The sequence below is a fragment of the Triticum dicoccoides genome, chromosome 2B (assembly GCF_002162155.2).
Source record: "Triticum dicoccoides isolate Atlit2015 ecotype Zavitan chromosome 2B, WEW_v2.0, whole genome shotgun sequence".
In the NCBI taxonomy this organism is placed as follows: domain Eukaryota; kingdom Viridiplantae; phylum Streptophyta; class Magnoliopsida; order Poales; family Poaceae; genus Triticum; species Triticum dicoccoides.
Genome location: NC_041383.1, coordinates 432,841,485 through 432,852,940, shown reverse-complemented (window position 1 = coordinate 432,852,940; position 11,456 = coordinate 432,841,485). Strand labels below are relative to the sequence as shown.

At 40.9% G+C, this 11,456-nt stretch overlaps 2 protein-coding genes across 2 annotated transcripts; one reads left to right on the top strand and one right to left on the bottom strand.

The window, feature by feature from the left end:
- Window positions 1-312: 312 nt before the first annotated feature.
- On the top strand, window positions 313-4,296 carry LOC119364076 (stearoyl-[acyl-carrier-protein] 9-desaturase 5, chloroplastic). The gene is made up of 3 exons (XM_037629479.1): window positions 313-610; window positions 2,668-3,169; window positions 3,454-4,296. Exons 1-3 carry the CDS (start codon window positions 495-497, stop codon window positions 4,012-4,014), a joined length of 1,179 nt encoding a protein of 392 aa, XP_037485376.1. The 5' UTR covers window positions 313-494; the 3' UTR covers window positions 4,015-4,296.
- A 316-nt stretch (window positions 4,297-4,612) lies between these two features.
- Window positions 4,613-10,939, bottom strand: LOC119364075. The gene is made up of 12 exons (XM_037629478.1): window positions 10,725-10,939; window positions 10,564-10,654; window positions 10,389-10,452; window positions 10,180-10,281; window positions 10,001-10,065; window positions 9,652-9,735; window positions 8,777-8,856; window positions 7,552-7,768; window positions 6,571-6,626; window positions 5,939-6,046; window positions 5,139-5,322; window positions 4,613-4,933 (listed from the first exon to the last, which is right to left on the bottom strand). The coding sequence occupies exons 1-12, from the start codon at window positions 10,805-10,807 to the stop codon at window positions 4,811-4,813; spliced, it is 1,257 nt and encodes a 418-aa protein (XP_037485375.1). The 5' UTR covers window positions 10,808-10,939; the 3' UTR covers window positions 4,613-4,810.
- Window positions 10,940-11,456: the final 517 nt, after the last annotated feature.

Sequence of the window (11,456 nt, the reverse complement as noted above, 5' to 3'; positions counted from 1 at the left end):
AGTTTTTTTTTACGAAAATATAGTATGTCCAGGTGTATATGTAAAGTTGCTTTTAAAATGTTCTGAAACTTTAAAATATGAACCTTATTAAGTTTGATGCTCGTAGGCACTGGGATCCAAAACACCTCACTATCTATCGACAACATCAAGTTTATTTTTCGCCATGGGGGCCAGCGAGGTCAAAAATTTCAATGCACGCCAGCAAAAGAGGTTGGAATAACTCGACGCCGTAAACAGAAATAATGGCGGATCCCTCTCTCCCCGATCGACAAGAAATTCTCTCTCTTCCCTCTTTTAATAGCGGATCCCTCTCACAAACCCCTTGTATAACCCCCCACAGCCAGCCCACCCAGGTACAGGTAGAGACAACCAGGAGCGCCCAAGAAGCGGTGCAGGCGGAATCCCGGCCTCTGTAGCAAACAAGAATCCATCCACCTGTCCTCCTCATCGAGATCTCGCACGGGGCGGCTCGTGGTGAGGTGAGTCGACCGGCCATGGCGTTCAGGGCCTGCCTCCCGTCCCACAAGGCCTCGCCGTCGCCTTCCGTCGCGCAGAGGAGGGCCAGCAATGGGGCACCGCCGGTGGTGGCCATGGCCTCCACCATGAACGAGTAAGCAGATCCTCCCGCCCATACCTGCAAATCCTGCTCCTTGATTATGGCGGAAATGGTTTGCGTATAGTATGATCTGGGTTGGTGGGATGGTTTATATAGGCTCTGGAGTTATTTTTGTGATCTGGGGTGGCGAGATTCGTGATCTGGAATTGGCTGCTTGGAAAATAGGGCAACCACTTACCAATGGATCGGATCAAATCACGACAAGAAGAAAAATGCACTCCATCTTTTCTTCTCGTTGCGGTTTGGCTTCCGTGTTCTCCTTCTTTTCTTGTTGAGATCCAGGGCTTTGCTCGGCGTGTCTTTAAATTCATTTGCTGATCCATTTGATACCGAGCTTCTGCTTACGATCTGGATGGCTAGTTTGTGACCCCTATCTGATCGATTTGGCGATCTAGACCGTTTGTAGATGCGCAAAATCCGGTTCCCCTTTTCTGTCTATCTCAGTTTTTTTTTTTGCCGGTGCAGTTTTTTTTTTTGTAACGATGATATATCTACAGGTTCTCAGATTGATTGTGCATATATTTTTTTTTCGAGAGTACGCAAATTGTGTACCTTAGCTTTATAGAAGAGTGAAAGAAATGTACAAGAGTGTTACAAGCATAGCCGCCAGTCACAAGCCGACTGAGGCCATGGCCAACTCCAATTCCACACAATATGTTAACTCCTCACACAATGGTGTCAACTCCCCACCCACCCGCTGTCGCCCACGTGCGCAGCTCATCAAGAATTCTAGATACTAGTTCAGAGGCGGAAATAGATGGAGTCGCCGGATGGAAGACTCGAGCATTTCGCTGCTTCCATAAGTGCCAACACACCAAAATCACCAGGCTATCAAAAGCTCTGCGAGTCTCCTTGCGAATCAGCTTACGGGTGCTACCCCACCACGATTCTAAGTTATCATTCACCACTGATTCACCGCCGGTGCTAGGGTTGGCGTAGTCCTTCCATAAGTGCCAACGCACCAAAATCCTATATTGTTGATTAGAAGGAATTGCTTCTGCAAAAACAATAGATGGTCAATGTAAGCAGGCTGTAGAAATCCAGAATTCTTTGGATGGTCAATTTAATCAGGCTGCCGAAATTCAGAGTCATTTCGATGGTCAATTTAAGCAGGCCGTAAAATTCCAGAGTTGTTTGGATGGTCAATTTAAATTTATGCAGGGTGTACTTGTTCAAAGTTGTTTTCCAGTGGTCTTCGGGGGGTTTATGTCATGCATGAAGCCATAAACTTGTTAGCTGCTGAGATCTGAACTTGTTCAAACATGTTGATGGGGATAGACTGATAGTGAACATTAAAAGGCTTGATCTGCGATTATGATTTGTGCAATTTAGTTTTTGGGAGCACACACGAACACTACTCTTGTGTTCTTGTAGTATCAGTTTAAATAATTCGTAGTCTAAGAACAGAAATTTACCAATGACGTTTTAGGGTATTGTAATCAATAATACAATGAAATATGAGTGGTCAGACTGTTCCTGGATTCATAAAGATGAATATAGGAATTATGCGAGTACAAAAAAATAGGTACCGACTCTTTGTTTGTCATCCAGTTTAATGTAGGATAATTTGGGCGGACTTTGCGTTTATTGTGTTTTGCTTAGTCAAGTTTTGCAGAGTTACTCTGTTTAGTCAAATTATCCATCAAGTTATTCTGGATAATAGCTTGTAAAACCTTAGAAACATTGTTGATTCTGCCCTGTTTATGTATGTAGATGCAGTTGTGGCACCTCAAACTACTTAATCTAACTTCACCGGAACCTTACATGTTTTTGATATATGGTAGTAGCATGTTTGGTAAACACTGTTTTGTGTTAAAAGTTTCTATGCAAACATCAGAAGCCTTTCTTCACCATGGCCTAAAGGGATAGGCTCATTGTGTTTCCTTGGCCACTCTAGTTTCACAGAAGCCTGGAAATTTCCGGAATACAGATATTATGGTAGATAGATTAATATGAGTTGCATCCATTCACCTTAACAAGTACTGTACATCCATATGTACTGTGCAGTGCTCCTTCTGGATTGTACTAAGTCATTATGTTACCTTTCCTAGGGTCAAAACTGCCAAAAAGCCCTATGCTCCCCCACGTGAGGTGCATCTCCAAGTCATGCATTCGCTACCAGCACAAAAGCAGGAGATCTTTGATTCACTTCAATCTTGGGCTAGGGACAACCTATTGAACCTTCTGAAGCCAGTTGAGAAGTCATGGCAGCCACAGGACTTCCTACCAGACCCTTCTTCCGAGGGATTTTATGATGAAGTAAAAGAACTGAGGGAGCGGGCAAAGGAAATCCCTGATGACTACTTTGTTTGCCTAGTTGGTGACATGGTTACTGAGGAAGCCCTTCCTACGTACCAAACAATGCTCAACACCCTTGATGGTGTCCGAGATGAAACTGGCGCAAGCCCAACTGCCTGGGCTGTTTGGACAAGAGCATGGACTGCTGAAGAAAACAGGCATGGTGATCTTCTGAACAAGTACATGTACCTTTCCGGACGGGTTGACATGAGACAAATTGAGAAGACTATACAGTACCTTATTGGTTCTGGAATGGTAAGAACTATTATCTATCTTTTAAGGTTCAGTGTATGATCATTAACTTTGCTAATCTCAAAACAAAATCACCAATATTCTCAAAACCAACATGTAACAAAAGCGTATGGTGTTCAATCGACAAACTACCATTTACTTTGTGCTGTCTGTAGATAGTGCTTCATTGTAGCAGGGCAACCTATATTCTTGTGCTGCGGTAGTGCAGCTACTTGTAAATTGTAACATGCAATTGTTTTTGGATTGAACGTTGCCATTAATTCTTAGTGTATCCCATGTCAATACAGGATCCAGGAACTGAGAACAATCCCTACATGGGTTTCCTTTACACATCATTCCAAGAGAGAGCTACTTTCATATCCCATGGCAATACTGCTAGGCATGCCAAGCAATTTGGGGACCTTAAACTGGCCCAGATATGTGGTACAATAGCAGCTGATGAGAAGCGCCATGAGACAGCTTACACCAAGATAGTTGAGAAGCTTTTTGAAATAGATCCTGACTACACGGTGCTTGCATTTGCTGACATGATGAGGAAGAAGATCTCGATGCCTGCCCATCTCATGTACGATGGTGAGGACAACAACCTATTCGAGCACTTCAGCTCGGTCGCGCAGCGGCTTGGGGTCTACACGGCGAAAGACTACGCCGACATCCTTGAGTTCTTGGTCCAGAGGTGGAAAGTTGCAGATCTCACTGGACTGTCCGGTGAAGGAAGACGGTCGCAGGACTATGTTTGCACTTTGGCAACGAGATTCAGGCGGCTGGATGAAAGAGCGCAGGCAAGGGCGAAACAGGGGCCTGTGGTTCCATTCAGCTGGGTCTACGACCGTAAAGTGCAGCTCTAATAAAGAGGAAGGAACACAAGGTTAATGAGACTGCATCCATCCTATTATTTCGTGTTTCGGGTCAGTGTAGGTTTTCCTAATAGCAGGGTAGAATGTTTTATGTGCTGTCCTGTAAGTTGTTGGATGACAGTGGGGAAGAGGCTAGTGAAAGTGGTGTGAGATGCTGGCTGGCCATGAAGGGCTCCGTTGCAACCTTTTGTTGTGTTGAATATTTTATGTGACCGTTGAAGTTTACAGGGCTTGTATAAGTTTCAAAGTAATAAATGGATATTTGTATACAGATAGACCTGTTGGTGCATCATGAGATTCCAAACTTTAAAGCCATTTTTTTCTGATCGAAATGCAATGAGTTCAACAAGCTAGATCATGTTCTGATCTTCTCTGCTTTCCATCTTGTTGTGTTTCTGCCTTGAGTTCATTATTACAGATCTATTTGGAACTTGGAATTATTTTGCCTGGTCGGACATCATGTTTCATGTGTTTTCTCTCAGTTTGAATTGAATTCGCACAAGCCGCAAGTCAGTCAATTGAACTGAAGGACACGGTTTCAAGTCTGGCTAATTGCATTTTTCTTCTTTCCTTTTTTTCACAGCGTCAGTCAATTGAACAGTGCACTGGAGGACACAGTTTAACAGTCTGGTATAAAGAACCAATACAACCACAATCCCGCCTGATCTTTCGACGGTTCAAGCTTTGCGCACACCTTTTTTTTTACCACAATACAAGAAAGGACTAAATCTGAATTGGGCTCCTGTCTGCCATCAACTTGATGAGAAGCCGAGCCCAGAAATCGATTCTAAGCAGAAACCCTGCTGGAGTGGAGCTCTGACTGCATCTCCCGAACAAGAATCTCCTCAACGGCGTCTACAAATCTTACCAGATGCCGACGAGTCTCAACCTCCAAGCCATTGGCAAGTTCCTGGCAACCAAAGGACCAAGACCGCGAATTAGGTTGCAACTCAACAGCTGGTACCCGTGCTTATTATGTTTGTTTTGGTAGCCATGGCCTTGGTCTAGAAGCTGGTACCCATGCTTATTGACTACAAAATGGAAACTAGGCGTCTATGTAAAACAGATCATTATTTTCATACTTCCTCTGCTAATATTGGCTTAGCCATTTTTACCTTGGTCTTGCAGAGCAAATCTAAAGTTATATTCGTTGGCTGAGTCCCTGAATTGCGGATTGAGATTAACTTCAGACCATAGGACGACAGTGGCCAATCTGCAGATATCTTGAAGAAGGCATCGATTGCACCAACCAAATGAGCTACGATTGTTTCATCTTTGTCAAAGTACTCGAAAGAATGCCTGCAAGAAAACAGAAGAGTTTGTCACATTATCAAAATGTTGAACACAAAGGGACAAAATTATGAGCATATATAATATTCATGCTGAGCACCTACAATTAGTTTTTGTTGCCTATGCGCATCACATGAGCCTGACTTCAATTGTCAGATAAAATGTACTCCTTCCATAAAGAAATATAAGAGCGTTTAGATCACTAATTAGATCACTACCTCTTTTGAGAAATATTTATCATTACTCAATTAAGGGGGTCATCAAATCCAAATAGTAAGGACATTCATGATTAAATTGTCTTTCTAGTTTAATGTGAAATTGTAATATTTGTTTTTTTTTCCTCTAACAAGCGGCCAGCTGCATATCATTTTCTATTAGAAAGGAACGTGTCTCTCATAGTAAAATCTGTTTGATACAAAACCAAGTAAATAGCTCCAGTAATATTGGCAGAACATACAGTGCTATAACATACAAAGAGTGCTATGAATTATTGCAGTGTAAGCTGTAAATTCAATGAAGAAGCTTAGAGATTATAGATTCCTTGCAATTATTCTTACAAAAGGGAATAACAGTAAAAAATTACAGAATTATTAGTGCAATACTAGCAGATGCAGAATAATGTCACCTGGAATTATTGGCATCATTCACCAACGATCGTCTTAGAGTGTTGATTACAATATGTTGTTGACATTGCCGAATGAGCCATCCCAAAGATGGAGCGGAAATGACCTCTCTTCAAAAGCAGATAGTGTTTTTTGCATAAGCAGTTAAGCACACAAAAATGATTGAAAGTAATACAGAGTACAGTTCGCACAACTGTGAGTCGTGAATTGTATACTAAAATAACACAAAAGAAATGACAAAGGCAAGTGAAGTTTCTTGGTGTTCTACCCGTCAAAAAAAAGTTTCTTGGTGTTCTATGTTGTTTAATAGTGGTGGCACTTCTGAACCTTAATGAAGATTCGAAGTTGTTCAAATGTTTCAACAAGCGACCCCTTTTTTGGAAGAACAATAAAGGCCAGTTCTTTTGCAAGATTCTCTTAGAATCTGCCCCTCTCTAGCTTCTCCTAGAATCTTTGACCCCTTTTTGTTTTACAATCCTACCTAATTAGACCCTAACTAGATAGGATTGTAAAACAAATGGGGCTCAAAGATTCTGGGAGAATCTGGGTAGGGGTTAGATTTTGGGAGAATCTGGCAAAAGAACTGGGCCTAAGCCAGCTCTGTAAGTCAGATGGCAAAATATCTCCAACATACCTGGAGGACTTGAGCTTCTCAATCAGTATATCTACACAAACATCAGCAGGAAAGATCTGAAAAGACAAATATGATTGGTAAAACATGATACAACATAGTTCTCCTGAATGGACTTTAAAAGGTTAAAAGTATGGCAATTGGCAATTCGTTATCAAGCACCATAACATTGCCAGTAAAGAACTGAATGAAGTACAAAAAATAGGAATAAGAAGAAAAGTTTGACACGGCTTGAGGTGTTTAGCAGGAATCCAAATGCTGGAACCACTGAATAAGCATAAGCACAAAATTTTATTGTGAATGTTACAGAAAGAATATGAAATAACAGCATAATACAAAATGAGTATCTTAATCCACTCATAGGTTACATCTAATAAAAGATGGTGGATACTGGTGTGTCTCCTTCCTAATTCATATGCATACAAAATTGATTCCAAGACAACATCAGTTTTTGCGTTGATTGTCAGGTAACTATGCAAGCATAAGCACAAAAAATCTTTTGCAATGATCAGGGGTATGGAAGAGTAGTTCACTGCTTTACTATTATTATTATTTTCAGTAAGTTTAGGAATGTCTGATAAAAATACTTTAAGCCTACAAAAATGTTACAGCTTGCCCGAGCCTTTATGTTCCGTTGAACACTTGTACACAAGAATATTTTATAATCATCTCAGTTGATTACTTTACATGAAGTTGGAGTGTCAAATAGGATTGATCACTGTATAGGAAAATCAAGGTGGAAAACAGCTAACATCGCACAGGTTACTGTAGCCACACCCAGCCATGCAGTTTTATGATCCTTGGTTATTCATTATTCACTACTTGTACCGTGAGATTTTTAATCGTGAAATGCAGCAATATCCTGAAATGCACCAGGCATTACACCAAATATCTACCATAGGTAAAAATAAAAAATGATGATCAATTAGTTCACCAGAGGTAAAGAGTTTCTACAAAATGAGAAAAATATGGTTAAGAGAGCACCTGGACTTTATTCAGTTCCATGCTTCCTTCATCAACTTCTATCAGTAACTCATGATCTGAAACAAAAGAATCAACAACACAATCCAACTTTTGTCCAAGAATTACACATTCCGAGGTCAGTATAGGTGCCTTCAGGAGCACCCTGAGACAATTGTCTTTAAACTCTAAGACCTTTGGTCCTGAAACCAGAGATTGAAGCTGCCACATTTCTTCATCCCTGGATAGAGAGAGGAAGATGTCATGAAGAAGTTGGAAGTTTTTAAGCAGAACAAGCTTAAAATCTAAACATGAGACAGCCCCAGTTAAAAGCTCAGTGTGGTACAATTTTAACAAGCTGAGATGATGAAGGAAGCCAACAGGTAACGACAATGGAATCAGTAAAAAAGTCAACAAAGAACACTTGATTCAATGGTAAGAAACATATGTAGGTTTCAAAAAATAAGGAACATATGCTTGTGATTATAATTTCTAAATGTGAAGATGGGAGAACAGAAAGCCAGTTACAAATTGATGACCGATTGAGAGTTCACAGATAATCTCAAGGACTGGACATTAAAAGAAGAGCACAACAATCAGGAGATTGGTCAAGAGTTCATGTCAGAACCGGTAATCATGTGTATAGCAGTGTGATCCTCAGAACGCGAGGAAGGCATGCATATCTAATCCAAATGCCACGTTCAACAAAGATAGAAAATTAATCATGTGTTGGAATGAGAAGGTTTTGCCAAAGATAGATGCTGAAACTGAGAAGGTTGAAAATAATATAAACAGAGACTACAAATGAAGAGAACAACGGTGCTGGCGGTGTGCTGTGCGCATTACATGGGTTCATCTCAATGCATTAACAGATGATAGCTAACCAAGCATATTTACATTTTGTCCTTAATGAACACAAACAGGGAGTAAAAACTAATAGTGGCAGAATGGTTAGCGAATTCTAAAACAGATAAAGTGGTGAAATTCCTTGTTGAGCAAACTATTTTATATGCAAAGTCAAGTTGAGAAACCTCATTCATATGATAAATTAAAGTATTCTTATCATCAAGAACAATCAGGGACATTTATTGAGTTCTGAATAACATGAATAACAATCAGGATTTATGTTGAGTTCTGATAACCATATCATTGCCATCATGGCAAACAAGTAGTATTGCCATTGTTGATGTTAAGATGCTTTCAACAGATTTACAATCAGTAGAGAGATTAAGGCGCATAAGCTTGATACCTTTGCATTGAAATACTTTGTATTTGTAGCAGCTTCAAGTCCATCTCACTTCTTCCCATTTGATGATCTAGTTTCAGTTCCTGGAAATTTGTTAAAGGTGTGTGTTCAACAACACAGAGCATCACAAAGTCGTTGTTACTACTTTCTGTGTGAGGTTTTGTTTGTGGAAGATGCTCTATAATATAAATAGGCAGAATAGGTTGACTGTATTACAATGTAACTGTCCAAGAGGACACCACCAACACACCCATGAAGCAAAAAGTCACTTTGGTGGACGGGTACATTGGAACCTTATATTTTGAACAGTGCCAAAATGAAATTTTGAAGTTTCAAAAAATTCCAAAAGAAAAATCCACATGTTCATATGGATGTATGTTACACATGTGGAAATTCTGTTGATGAAATAAGTAACCATGTGAGTTACACACAAATGACAAAATCGTGATTTTGGAAAGATGAACAGTGCTGCATTATTCACTATTTAGATATCATCATTTTCTCATTTTTGCATAGCTCACATGCTTACTTATTTCATCACCAAACTTTACACACGCGTAATATCCATCCATATGATCATGTAGAATTATTTTCGTGATTTTTTGAAAAATTAAATGTAATTCTTAAACTATTTAAAATAAAGTCCTCCAATACACCCATGTTCCAAAAATCCACTCTCTGAAGCAAGTTACTATCTAGCTTACACGAATAATTTCAGCAAGGAATATAAGTTACATTTACGTTTTGTATTACTATTATCCTGAACTTTCCATTGATTTGTCTCCACTTAGACCATTGAAATTGTTAAGCGATAAGCAATTCAGCATAGATAGCACAATATTTGGAATATGTCAATTATATACAACATCTAACCACACCTGATATTTGCAGTCCTTCTCAATATCTATTTGGTTGAAGCCTGAATCAGTTGAGATAGGACTTGCTTTCGAATGTTTCAAACCCTACATCAAAGGAGGGTTAAATATTGTAAATATGTTAAGAAAAGAAAGTTGAAGGGAATGTAAAAGATTACTTACTGTAGATGACATGTCAAATGTTTACATAAGCATGATGGCAGACGTTTAAGATTGTCACAACTCGCAAGAAAAGAAAAACACTAATGATTTTGAATCTACAAATTTAACTTCCTTGGAATATTTTTTTTGCAAACAGTCTTATTTTGAGGAGGAATTGGATGCAGTAAAGGGTCCAGAATTTGAGAACAACCTCTGAATCAAGTGTGTTCAGTGAAGACTCCAGTGATTCAATCTCAGCATCCAGCGGAATCGTGTCTAAACAACAAAAGTCGCTTTTGTTATTTGAAGGAACACAGTGCTACGACTTGGCTAGCAAAGTGTTGGCAACTAGCATGGGCTTATAAACAAGAAAAACCAAAGATAAATAACCTTTGAACACTGTCTCTCCAATGACACTAATCTCGGCAGATAACTTGCAGTTCTCCTCCTCTGCCAAGCTCACCTCCTTTCTCAACCACTCAATGTACGAATCTACATACAACAATCGCACCGTCACACTAAAACCAGAAGAGCCATTGTGCACCACACTCTATGAACCGTCAAGATAGCAGTAAAATCAAATGGAATCGGACGCATACCCAAGCAGCGACTCTCTAGCTCAGCAGCGCTGGAGTCCCACGCATCCTCCGCCTGCATATCCGCCTGGAAACAACACAGCAGAAACGAAGATATTAACCTGTCTCGTGGGCTAAAGTAAGAAACCTAGCAGAGCACTGAACCCCTGGCTGTTGACACGAAGCCGCCGACACCCACCTCGCACCCGGAGCGCAGCTCGTCCTCCGCCGCAGCATCCACCGGCTCCTCCTCGTCCCCTCCCCACAGCGTGGAGAGCTGCTCGAACCGGCTGAATGAACGAAGGGAGTTGGGAGATGAATCGATGGAGCGGAGGAGAGGGGACAGCAAGTAGGTAGTACCTTCGGATGGCGGCCGCGTCGAGGGGCGCCTCGGGGTCCTCCACCGGGGCCAGCGCTAGGGTTTCAGCCATGACCGCAGCCATCTCCGCCTCTCTCTCCCGCCTAGAAATTTGCTTTCGAAATGGGGGAGGAGATCAAAAGGAGACGAGAGCCGCGACGGGTGGCATCCCGCCCCTCCCGACTCCAGCAAACTACAGTTCAGCCCCGACCCTGTCAGATCCTCTACACCCACAATTGTCGCTCCAGCGAGAACACCTCCGGCCATCCAACGGCCGCCATCGACTTCTCTGGATGGTCAGGATTGACGGGGATATTTGAATTACACTTTATTATCTCAGCTTGTTTTTAGGGAAACACATTCATATATTGAACATAAAGCGGAATGTGTGTTGGAAATATGCCCTAGAGGCAATAATAAAAGTATTATTATATTTCAATGTTCATGATAAATGTCTTTTATTCATGCTATAACTGTATTATCCGGAAATCATAATACACGTGTGAATACTTAGACCACAATATGTCCCTGGTGAGCCTCTAGTTGACCAGCTCGTTGTGATCAACAGATAGTCATTGTTTCCTGACTATGGACATTGGATGCCGTTGATAACGGGATCACATCATTAGGAGAATGATGTGATGGACAAGACCCAATCTTAAGCATAGCATAAAAGATCGTGTAGTTCGTTTTGCTAGAGCTTTGCCAGTGTCAAGTATCTCTTCCTTCGACCA